The sequence below is a fragment of the Petromyzon marinus genome, chromosome 40 (assembly GCF_048934315.1).
Source record: "Petromyzon marinus isolate PM22_M1 ecotype Great Lakes invasive population chromosome 40, UKy_Petmar_22M1.pri1.0, whole genome shotgun sequence".
In the NCBI taxonomy this organism is placed as follows: domain Eukaryota; kingdom Metazoa; phylum Chordata; class Hyperoartia; order Petromyzontiformes; family Petromyzontidae; genus Petromyzon; species Petromyzon marinus.
This window is the reverse complement of record NC_133706.1, coordinates 8,819,746-8,831,959: the sequence shown is the minus strand read 5'-3', so window position 1 is coordinate 8,831,959 and position 12,214 is coordinate 8,819,746. Positions and strand designations below refer to the sequence as shown.

The window sequence follows — 12,214 nt, the reverse complement described above, 5'->3', positions numbered from 1 at the left end:
CACTCTGTGTTACTACACAACACTTACTCTGTGTTACTACACAGCACTCACTCTGTGTTACTACACAACACTCACTCTGTGTTACTACACAACACTCACTGTGTTACTACACAACAACCACTCTGTGTTACTACACAACACTCACTCTGTGTTACTACACAACACTCACTGTGTTACTACACAACAACCACTCTGTGTTACTACACAACACTCACTCTGTGTTACTACACAACACTCACTGTGTTACTACACAACAACCACTCTGTGTTACTACACAACACTCACTCTGTGTTACTACACAACACTCTGCATTACCGCATCACGCCCGCTTCAGCACGACACTCACTCGGCCTGACCGTATAGCACTCTCAGCATTACCTTCATGCTCTCAGTAATACCGTCATACATTTGTGTAGTACATAATCGCTGTGATCAGCTGCGACACTGTGAAGCAGGCAGCGTGTATTTTATGCTTAATACACCATCGATATTAACCAGGGCAGCCTGTCGGATTAGACCCACAAACTTCTGCAACGAGCGGTGAAAGTGCTTCCGTTCGGCCAAGTCAATCATCCTATTCGTCCAGCCATATGCAAGAAGATGGCCAGATGGTACCTAATTCATCCACTCTGGTGGATTGTTGATGGTGGGATGAGTCGACCACAAAACAATATTTGAATGAATGCGTTTAACATCGGCAGTGTGATTAAGTACAAACTAACTGGGACACATCATGGATATAAGAATATCTCGATGTTTAACGAGGGAAGAATGACAGGTAAATACATTGTCGTGGCTGATGCATGAACACCTAAGGGACAAAGACTGGCACTTCTAATCTTAAACGTCCCCGGGAAGACTTACAGATTTCTCAGGCCAGCTATCTTGAAAAGAGGACGATCCTGGACAAATCCAGAGCAGTTGGCGGCCCCAAGCTTGATGTTCTCACAAATTAGTTATCCAAACTCATTGCCAATATTACGGCGTGTATTTGTGTTCCCAATCGTATAATAAAACACAGACGAGCAGACATTGTAGCAATGACTCCAACTCTTAATTTCTTTTTTAACTGTTCAGCATATGATTGGCATGGTTGGCTACATACAGTGCAAATTTTTTTTAACATACATAGATATACCAATTCACGCACACCAGACATGAAACATATAAATGACACGAAGTAAATAAATATTCAAACGAAACTCATTTCATATTCTTGGTTCTTTCGGTAAAGTCACGTAGAAGGGAAACAATAAAATAATAAAAATATAAAAAATTAAATTCTCACGACGTTTCAACTGCAGCACAAGCAATCACCATCAGGTGTGAAAACCACAGCAAGAAAATTAGAAAAAAGTGGCGTTTTTTTAACGTTAGCACCACGGAGAGCGATTTGGCAGTTATTCAGATGGACGAGTCCATCTATGTCGGAAAAGAGGGGGGGGGAGACGAAAATAATGGATGCGGTCTGAAAGCCACCATAAGCGTGAACAAACAACCCGAAATGGTTTATCAAATCCTTCCAATGATTGCTAAGCCAGAATCCATCTTCTCGGTTGAAATTGTCTCTGTGTTTGTATATGTGGACGGCCTCATGAACGAATCTCTCATGGTAGCCAGATGGCTTGCAAAGAACCTCTGTCTTGGAGAATGAAACTCATTTCGTGAAGGCTATTCCTTTTGACGAGTTTTCTGCTCCCCTTTCAATTATCAAAACTCGAGGCTGCACTGCGCAGTGATGGACGTGGGATTTATTCTTTCCCGCAAACTTTGTAGACCTTAAACGGTTATCAAAGCTGCGCTCACGACCGATCGAGCGAGCCAGTATTTCCTTTCCGAACACCAGGGCAGCATGACCCAGACTTGGAAGCCACTGCACTTTGCGTGTCGCAGATGGATGACAGATACTCACACTCCAGCATCCGAGATATAAATTCAGTCAAAATTTAGGGGGCCACTTTTCATTACGTTTTTTTAAAACGTTTTTATACAAAAACAATAATGTGGGAGAATAATTATTTTCGCCCTGCCACGTTGTACGCACACCACCCATGACCTCTCGACCTTCTACCCCCCGGGCCTCTTAATTTAAACGTTTGTCTGGATCAAAGCGAGGTGTGCAATATCAATCAACATGTTTGGCTCTGTCAATTGAAATGTGAGGAGCACAAGTTGTTTCGAAGACAGACCGAGAGATATTATGTCACTTGGGTTTCAGTGAAATTACGTGTTGTTTCATGGCAATTGTCAGTTGCATTTCTGACTACTCAGCACTGTAATACATCTCTCAAGACTCATTGCATATTTAATAACGTAAACTACCTGTATAATGCAGAGGCAGAGTGCTTTAGCTTAGCGGAAAACACCAAAGCCTGTCACTTCATGTGTTTCTAATTAGCCAATTCAACCCATTGTTACAAAGTTATCTAAATGAGTATCATTATTTAAGACACCGTTCAATTCGCATTATAAACCCAACAATGACATTAATGAGCTCCTCAACAATAACAGTTACTTTCATAGGGATGTTTGGCCAGGTCCATGAATGAGCATGGCTTGCGGGGAGGAAACACAAATACCTGAAGAACACCCAGACAAGCGAGGGGGTAACACTCAAGAGCTGCGCACACAGACGTAATAAAAAAACACCCATTGCTGTATGGACCATCTCCTGGCAGCCACCTGGGGGCCCAAACAAGTGAACCGGTAAGCGTCCAGCGCATTCAACCACTCACGTCGGTCGCTAGCGACAGCTCGTCGTCCGAGTCTCCTGGGTCCAGCACGTCGCCTGGCGGCGACAGTGCCGGCAGCGGCACCACTGGCGGCGGCACCACAGGCGGCGCCACCTTCCTCTCCGTCACCACCACCTCCTTGTCCGCCTTCCTATGAGCCTTGGTGTTTGGCGTCACCTCCACCCTGCCATCTCTGTCCTTGGGAACGCCTCTGTCTGGTTGCTGTCGGTCAGAGACGGCTGCGGCGGTGGTCGTGGTGGTGGCGGCGGCGGCAGTGGAATTCAGTTTGTCCTTGGCCTTGGATATCCGCTCCACGGGCGGCTCCCTGTCTGCCGGCGCCGTCTTGTCTCTGAGCCTGCTGTGCGATTTGCCGTGCGGTTTGCTGGCCGGGCCCACATCCTCGTGTTTCTTGCGCCACGTCTTGTCCCGCGCTCGCTCCTCGGTGGGAACCGGCGCTACGGCTACCGGTACTGCCACCGGGACTGCCACGGGTACGGCCGCCGGTGCTGCCGGTGCCGCCGCCGTCATCTTACCCTTCGCCCGCACGCCATCTATGTCTCCACCCTTCGAGGGCCTCTCCTTGGGCACCGCCTTCTCCGCAGCGGCGGCGGAGGCGGTAACAGCTGGGACAGTAACAGCGGAGGCAGACGAAGCGGAGGAAGATGACGACGACGAGGAAGAAGAGGATGAGGACGAGACTGATGCCCACTGCCTGGACGACACGTCCGAGGGCGGCTTCTTCGCTCTCTTCGCGTCCAGTTTGTCGTCGAGGCTCGCGCGCGAGCGCTTTGGCGCCGGCTTTGGCTCGCGGCTCTCCGCGGCGACGGGCGCTGGTTCCGCCACTTCGCCGGCGTCCGACCGGTCCCTCTTAGACAAGGCCTTGGGCTCCTTGGAGGGGGCCTTGGGTAGCGGAGTGGCTGGGGGTGGCGGCTGCGGCTCGTCCCGGGGCTTGTGCACCCTGGAGGCAGCCGCCTTCTTGATGCTCTCCCTGGAGGGGCCATCGCTGGAGGCTGGTGCTTTGTAGTCCTTGCTCTCCGATGGCTTCTCCTTGTGGCCCTTGAAGGGCTTGGGCGGTTTCAGGGAAGCGATCGGCTTGCTGAAATCCTTCAAGAGCGAGAGAGAAGATGGAGAGACGTGCGGATTAGCAACTTGGTTTAACCGCACGACAGTCCAGTCGAGATTCGTGATCTGATTCTGCAAGGTACTAAAAAGTACGGTATAATACAGCCCATAACACAACTGCTCATAGGCATTCAGAATTGAATCATCTTTTCAATTCGATATGTATTGATTTAAACTAGCACTGCCAACACATTTGCGTGGAATATAATTTAAGTGAATTACAAGCAATATAGATATCTTGCGATTTGCCAATGACACTTTCTTGCCGATTTCCAATTAACATCAACATCACTAATAACTTTTGAATAATTACACAAATCCAAACTCCCAATATACAAACTCAACTCCAGATATTATGACATCAGAAAACTTTCTTGATGCCACGTAAACATATAACATAACTGAGAACCTCAATTAAACATTACAACTGCAGCTAATGATGGGTTTGATTGATGGGTTATTTAATTACACAATTCGTTATGTAATTATATACATTATCACCATCAAATGAAGGGCAAATACTTTCAGTAATTGGGAGAGAGGGAGATTAGTGGATAACCACGGTAATCATGTTGTGACCACATGAACAATCTTTTTTCTCAACAAATAACAGGATAACCACAAGTAAATAAAATATATATTCTGGAAGTAACAGTATAACAAATAATCAATGAATTGTTAACCAAATAAATCCTTGCACTCACGCTAGCAGATCGAATCGTGTGAGCAAGCATATATATTATGTTTTAATCTACGCACATCTATCCTTTAGGGTAATGGTGGAAAGAATAAGGCAGTAGGAGGTACGAGATAGAGCAAAACAATGAGCACACAACAAATGAGACAGACAATAGAGAAACAATACACATAGCACAAATGATACCAACGAGACAGTACAGAAACAGCTTGAGAGATAACAAGCATGAACAGCAACCGGCACAAAGGAGACAGCACAAACTAAATAGACCATGGAATTGAGAACAGAACAAACGAGACTGTACAAACAAGGAAAGCAGTGTAAACAAAAATAATTAATATATATGTAGCGAGCACAGTTTCCTTCTACTTGCTTAGTGAGAGAACGATTCAAAAGCACGGAAAACCACAGACTAGCGGGAACGCAGCCACAACCGGCACCAACAATTGCCCAAGCACTGGAGTCCTACATTGACATGTATGGTCAATTATTAAAGGCAGACGGTACACAACTGCTACATAGGCATCAAGACAGAAAAGACGACGCAGTACAGAGGAGACAAGGCAGTAGAGAGACAGGAGATAGGATACAGTAGGCATACAGTACAGAGGGGCGACAGACAGTTCAAACAAAAGAGATCAATGATTCAATTCAACCGTGGCCCTAAATCTGACACGTCATTGATTAGCGGTGGACAAGTCATTATATGCCCAGCAGCTATGGTATGCGCGGTGCATGCACTGCATTATGACGAACGTGACACATGGGGGTTCAGTTCCAGGCCATAAAACCTATTCATCGCCAGTCTCCAATCAAAAGAATAATTATATACCTGCTCAAAGTCGCCGACTCAACAGTCCAACAGTGCTCACCTCTCGCTAACTCTAACCCTTAACTTGGCCCGAACCTTGACCAGGAAAGCACGATTCGTACCTTAACATGCAGCGAGGCGGTAGGCTTCCTGTGCTCCAGGTGGCTGGATGACGGCACCTCGGGAGGTGCAGAGAGCACTGCCATGCCGTCAGGTGACACCATCATCTGCAGGAAATACCAGTACGACAGTCTTTTCACATCTGGGGTCATCGGTCTGATTCAATCACTTGGGGATTTTTTTTGCTCGTATTTTTGTCCCCATTTTTATTCTGGCTGTGTTAACGGCATTATGCCGTGAGAGGGAGAATCAGAGCAGTGCAATGCCCGATGTTGGGCAACGGCCCGCAGAAGGAAATATTACAGAACTGCTTCTGAGATCGCATCTTGTGATTCATATCCACACTGGGGGTGGGTGGGCAGAACTTGTTCACCCATCCTGCCAGAGAAAAATGGTCAATATTTTTTATTCTCAGCAATCGAATTTAGAGTAATTCATTTTAATATCAAATTGTAATGTGATGGTTTTTGGTGCAGTCATTGGTGACCAGGCTGAGACCATCAATTCACTGCACCTGTGACCTGTTTTTAATAACGGATGGCTGCACATATTCAAACGCAGGTTCTCAGCAGTGCCACTGTAGTGTTGAGATGCCTAGGCCACCTCAAAAAATATTTCCATTACTTTTGGTTTCTAAAGCAGGTAAAAACTGTAACATTCACTACCATCAAAATAATATAAAATGAGCGGAGGCTGTGTTTATCTCCTGCTGTAGAGCTCTGAGACGGTGCTGGAAGTTCCACATTGCTATGGCAGGTATGAGTGTTTATCCAGATAACCACTTTTGACTTCACCACAGAGATTTACTTATCTTACTGACCCAAGAGGGATGATGGGCCAAGTCAACCCCCAAAACAGGATATGAACTCGTATCATTCCAAATCACGAGCTGCTCGCTCGTCCCGCTGAGCCACCTGGCCCGGTTTTCACTACTATAACCCGCGAGGATATAACGCAGAATCAGCATCTTGAATCTTTATTCATCCTGGAGAAATCCGATGAGCTAAGAAGCTCTTTTTCACAGATATCCAGTAGGGGCGGGTCAGAAATTTACAACAGAAAATGATACAAAAAAAACGATCGGAGTGCAAAGTGCAGGAAAGGTAAGCAAATTACTCTAAATAAACTAAAACTATTTTTTATTTTACCAGGTAAAGCCCACTGAGCTATTAGTTATTTTTCAGAAGCGACCTGGCCACAGCAGTGGTTCCCAACCTTGTGGTCCCGTAAGGCTGTGCAAAATGGTCGGGGAGCTTTTGCAAACACGATTATTCTTCATAATACACCAACGTCATTAACTGTACGGCGGTCTGCAAAATGTTTTTTGTGGGTTGGCAATAGCCCGTGGGTTCTGAAGGGTTGAAAACCACTGCCATGGAGTATGAGTTTTCTCCTTGAACTCTGAAACACTCTCCCAAGCAACAAAAAAACACTTAAAATGTAGTTCAAACATCCCGAGCAGTGCCCTGCTGAAATATAATCTTCGACACTTGGTAACGATTCCTCATAAAATTAAATATTATTTTCATTATACTGTACATTCTTAGCTCTGGGATGCTGCCCTGGGTCCAAGAACCAGCATGAAGTCTTTGGTTTACATGTCACATGACTCTTGCATGGCCTTATACAAGACGTCGAACATCTTATTAGATAAAGGGATAAATAATTCATCTTTTTTTGAGCAAACACATGATTGGCTGTATGGGTCTCCCAGATGTGACCACTAGAAAACAGTAGCGCATATCAGGGCTGTAATCCAGCGTTTTGGAGCCAGGGTTGGTGGCTCACATAGAGATCTTTGTGCATCTAAAGAACCCCAAAATGAGCTGCAAGGAAGTACAGCAAGTTGGTTCGCGAATAGGTTTGTGTGAACCTTCGAAGTTGTGCTCCTGTTGCACACATGGTGGGGATTTTCTCAGGGTACTCCGGATTCTTCCCTCGTGCAAAAGCACTCCTTAAAAAAAAAGGAACTGGCCAAACGTTCCGAAGCGGGGCACGCCAGCAAGAGTCTTGACACCAAGTGAGGCTTTTGTGGGATAAATAAATAGCATTTTAATTACTTTAATTAGCCATTTCAAGTCTGGGTGCTAAAGACAAATAAAGCACAACCACGCTGAAGAGTCTATCATCGTCGGCTATGAATAATTAATCCACTGCTGCACGAAAAACTGCCCAACCCATTGTAACATCCCACTATCCGGATGCAACAATCCACCTGGCACATACACACAAGCCTATTTCATCGCTCCATCTCTTCAATTTGACTAATTCCATCCCCTGGCTGCCACTCCGTCATTATTATTAACCATCAACCGTCATCTTTTATAATGGCGTGTCCTGACCGGCCCACTTTTACTTTTCTGTAACCTCCATACGTTCTACTTTACAACGATTTAAAATTGTAGCACAGACTGGTCTTTGACAGATGAGTCATTTTCTAAAGGACTACAATGTGAGCTATCACTCGATTGAGCAAAACAACTTGCCCACATCTCGAAAGTCCTTTGTGATAATCAGTGGAACAATTCTAGAATACCACTCTTTTGCAAGCAAGTCTCACAATAAATGTCACCATATGCTTGTCTGTCAGGGTAGCAGGCATCCAACACAGATAAAAATGGCATACACAGACACACACTTATTTGGCTGAAGTGATATATACAATACAGACAGAGGACACTAGTGTATTGAAAAAACTGTGTTTTACTGACAGTTTAATATTTTCGGCTGGGCTTTAAAAACAGAACATGAGATATATATATTTAAGTCCATACATTTAACAGGCGAGAATGCTACTACGTGTAATACAAGAGTTGCCAGAAGGGCTCACCAGCATTAACATATTATGCGATAAGTAAAATAATCACACTTTAAAACACAGCTGTATACAGTTTTCTAATCAGACCATATATATGCATACACCATATTACTGTAAGATGAGACAAGAAATGACATTCACACGACAGCATATCCCTTCTTGAATACTCAGCGACTTAAACGAGTTTCACGCTAGGCCTTAAGCTTTCAACACCATAATCCTCGGTTAGTCTACAGAGCAATAACAGTAAGTGTTTTAGAAAAAAAAAACAGACACACGCGCACACATACAAATACGTCTCAAGCTGCATATGAAGCAAATATAAACTCGGCGCACTTTTGAAAGCACGTCAATCAACAAAAACTAAAAGGTTTAGCGTGTACGGCGTACTTACATTACATCGAGTGCTGCCAGCCGTGCGGACCGTCAACATAGCCCGTGAATGATTAACGGTCGAGCAGATGCGTGCGACTGCGCGCATGTGTGCGCACGCTGGCTGAGCTCCCTGTGCCACGTGGTGCGGGTACGGGCCACGTGGAACTCGGGGGAAGAAGTAAAAGGGCACGGAGCAAAGCGCTCGTTGGCCGAAAACAACGTGTGGAAAAAAAAAAACGACGCGCGTGTACACACACTGCGTGACCACGCGCCGCCGTCACCACAAACGTCGGTAGGGAAAATCCCGCCGGGTTCCCACACCGCTGTCTAACCCCGCGTGCGATGATGCATGCGAAAGGAAACTTAGTGCGCACGTATTAAAATAACTTGGATAACTGGCCGGGCGGTTTCGAAGACTGTCAAAGCCACTGAGAGGGAACTGCCAATAATCCGGGTTTGAATCCGGGTTTCAGCCATCCCGTGTATAAGATTGGGTCGTCAAGCTCAGTGAGTGGATGGCCTCGTAGGGGGTACCGATGACAAATACTGAGGGATGTAACGTTGACTTGATTTATCGATGAAAACAGATTATTACGCTCGGGATACATGCCAATGAATCAAGCGTGTGAAATTCACCACTCCCTACTAGGGCTGTAAACATTCATTTCATACATTAATATTTGTATTTCAAGACTCGTGCCTAATGCGTGCCTAGTATCCTCTGCTGCCCCTATAGTCTGGAATTTCCTTCCCCCAACCATCTGTGCTATTGACTCCCTGTCCTTGTTCAAGTCCAAGTTCAAGACCTTCCTTTTTTCTTCTGCTTATGACTGTCTCCTTCTCTCTGTAAAATAAGTATACCTACTGTCCCACCACAGCATGATGCGCTGAGATGCTATATACATAAAAAAATATTTTGTCGAATAATAATCAAGATTTTCAAATTATTTGGCAAAACTATAAATACAGCATAGTAAATAGAACATAAAATAAAGTTGCATGAAAAGTAAAAAAAAAAATCTGTTTTATTTTCACGAACCTTGAGTCCTGATGCTGGCTTGCTTGAAGCAAGGGGCATGCATGGCGCGGGATGCTGGGACTATTCAAATCTCGCGGAGGATCGCTCCGCCAAACAAAATAGTTCCGCGGTTCGGTTCGTTAGTACGACCAAACGTTCGCAAGTTGGACAGTTAAAAACAATAACATCTTAAGTTGGTTCGTTCGTAAGCGCGGACGTTCGTAAGTCGGACGTTGATATCTCACGCTGTCTGCAGTACAAATGCATGTTTAGCCATATAACAATGCATGGATTCTTAAGCTCACGATGCCTACGTCGAATTAGGTGAATAAGAATGAACATATTTAATTCCATTATGTTATATGCACGACCGGATGAACACAAAGTCAACATAAAGACACAAGGTGATGTTAACGAAATCAAATACAAAATCATATACATTTGATGGATTTCAGTATAATCTACAACTACAAAAATTGCGAAAATGCATTCTGAAGTGTCACTTTATTTGTTGGCTCACCTTTGGCCAAACTGCCACGAGAGAACAACTGGCACTAAACTAATTAAGGGTCCATGTATGTTTGTGTATGTGGAGTGACATATGACATCACTGTGTCAGGACTGTACGAGCATAGGGATATATGACGTCACTACTGTGTTGGCTCGGTATGGGTGCTGTAGGCGGGTGTCACGGAGGTCATGTCAGGCCGTGACACTCTGCGTGAACCCAACAGGACACGTGACCGGACAAAGGGGGGCTAGGGGCCCCAGGGGGGAGCTTGGGGGTCACGTGATTGGGGGCCCGGACTTTCCCGAAGGATCGAGAAGGGGGGCATGGCCTGGGGTAGAGCCGGCCACGCCACGGGAGTTATAATCGGGGTGTAAACAGAGAGCTGGGCTGTTCAACCACGGGACGAAGATGCCATCAGCGGTCCTCGAGTTTCCGATCGTCGTTCGTGAACCAGGCAACCCGTCACCTGCCCTGGTCACGCTGTGCAGTACTCCCCGAGTGTTAGTGAGATTAGCAACGGTGGTCACCACCCTGTATATAATGTTCACGTTGGTTGTTATGCGCTAATAAATAGCGTTGCCACCAAGTTGAGTGTGCGCCTCAATTGAACCCACTACATATGTGTGTGTTTTTTATTGGAAGTGGTGGCTACAAATGCAGAAAACCGAGTTAGATTGCTGGCCATGGCAAAAATCCGTGGCACATGGTGTCTTTTCCTAATCTCCCCCTGGGTGAATTTCTATCATAAATGAGAAACCTGGAGTAGTGCATAAACATGAGCACTGGGGACACAGAGGTGGCAGGGCTTTACAAGGTTCTTATAAACAGCACTTGCCCCAATAGTCTCTAACGGGGTCGGATGGGTAAATATTTTTTGTTGTTGTGTGTACACTGTGTGTTCGTGTGCACAATTTTAAATTCTTATAACACAGATTCAACGGAGTGATTTAGTAATGGCAGGGCAATGATGAATGCACGAGCGGTCCAATAATTCATTACAGCACTGAAAATTAACGTGATCATTTGATTACTTCTAAATTTAGAGCATCCAATAATAATAATACTGTAAGGAGAAGATATTGATCAATTGCGTGGCTGTGAGATTTCCTTGGGCCACATTTGCCTCCCAAGAGCTGAAAGACCCATCATCGGTCGTCGGCATGCAAGGAGCGGACAAAAATCGTCACAAATGACGATGGCTACAACTGCTGTGATGAGACGAAATTAATGGGTTTGATTGAAGACAAAGACGAAGATAGTTTAGTAGTATTATAATTGTACGTATGCTTAAATTCTATCGCACCGTACGTAGCCAAACGTGTGAATCAGAGGTGCATTGAGGAATACCGAAATATGGTCATTTATTGTATATACAGTAAAACCTTGGATTGCGAGCATAATTCGTTCCGGAAATGTATTTGTAATCCAAAGCACTCGTATATCAAAGCACTCGTATATCAGTTGTGATCGCGTGACGCTCGGCAGACAGCGTATATGTACTACTCGTATTGCAAGACCTCGCTTGTTTATCAAATTAATATTTATTAAAAATTTGCAAAACACTCGCAGACCAAGGTACTCGCAATCCAAGGTTTTACTGCATACAGATATAAAAAGAGCCTACTGGTTGGCTGACCTGATATTGGGGTGCCCTCATGCCAAGAGTGGACAAATGATCGACTGGCTTGGTTGATTGACTCAATTAAATCCACGGACTAAAAACTGCTTTTGTGTTTAGTTTGTTGTCCATCTCCCACACCTCCAATTAGCACGGTTGGCTACATAGGGTGCGAAAGAAGTTCAACATACGTACATACATACATACATGACTTATACTCCACAGGGTGTCAACAACCAGATGAAGCCTGTGACTAAATTCGACTGGACATCTGTAAAAAGAGAGCTTCTTAGCTTGTCGGCTTTCTCCAGGATAAAAAAAAAATATATTTCGATTCTGGAATTAACACACAGCTGATTAAATCAACATTGGTCAGAGACGACAAACCGCTG

General features: G+C 44.9%; 1 protein-coding gene across 2 annotated transcripts in view; it reads right to left on the bottom strand.

Moving 5' to 3' along the window:
• LOC116950792 (protein ENL-like) overlaps nt 1–12,214 on the bottom strand; it is a 54,462-nt gene that overhangs the window by 17,632 nt on the left and 24,616 nt on the right. Inside the window, exons 1-3 of one of the 2 annotated variants that reach the window (XM_076073082.1) lie at nt 8,695–12,213; nt 5,485–5,589; nt 2,736–3,836 (exon numbers count right to left, since the gene is read on the bottom strand). In XM_076073082.1, coding sequence (XP_075929197.1) covers nt 2,736–3,836; nt 5,485–5,589; nt 8,695–8,781 — 1,293 coding nt within the window. In that variant the 5' untranslated portion in view covers nt 8,782–12,213. Of the gene's footprint in view, nt 1–2,735; nt 3,837–5,484; nt 5,590–8,694; nt 12,214 lie in introns of those variants that run through there. The other variant, XM_032968861.2, reaches the window with a different exon arrangement.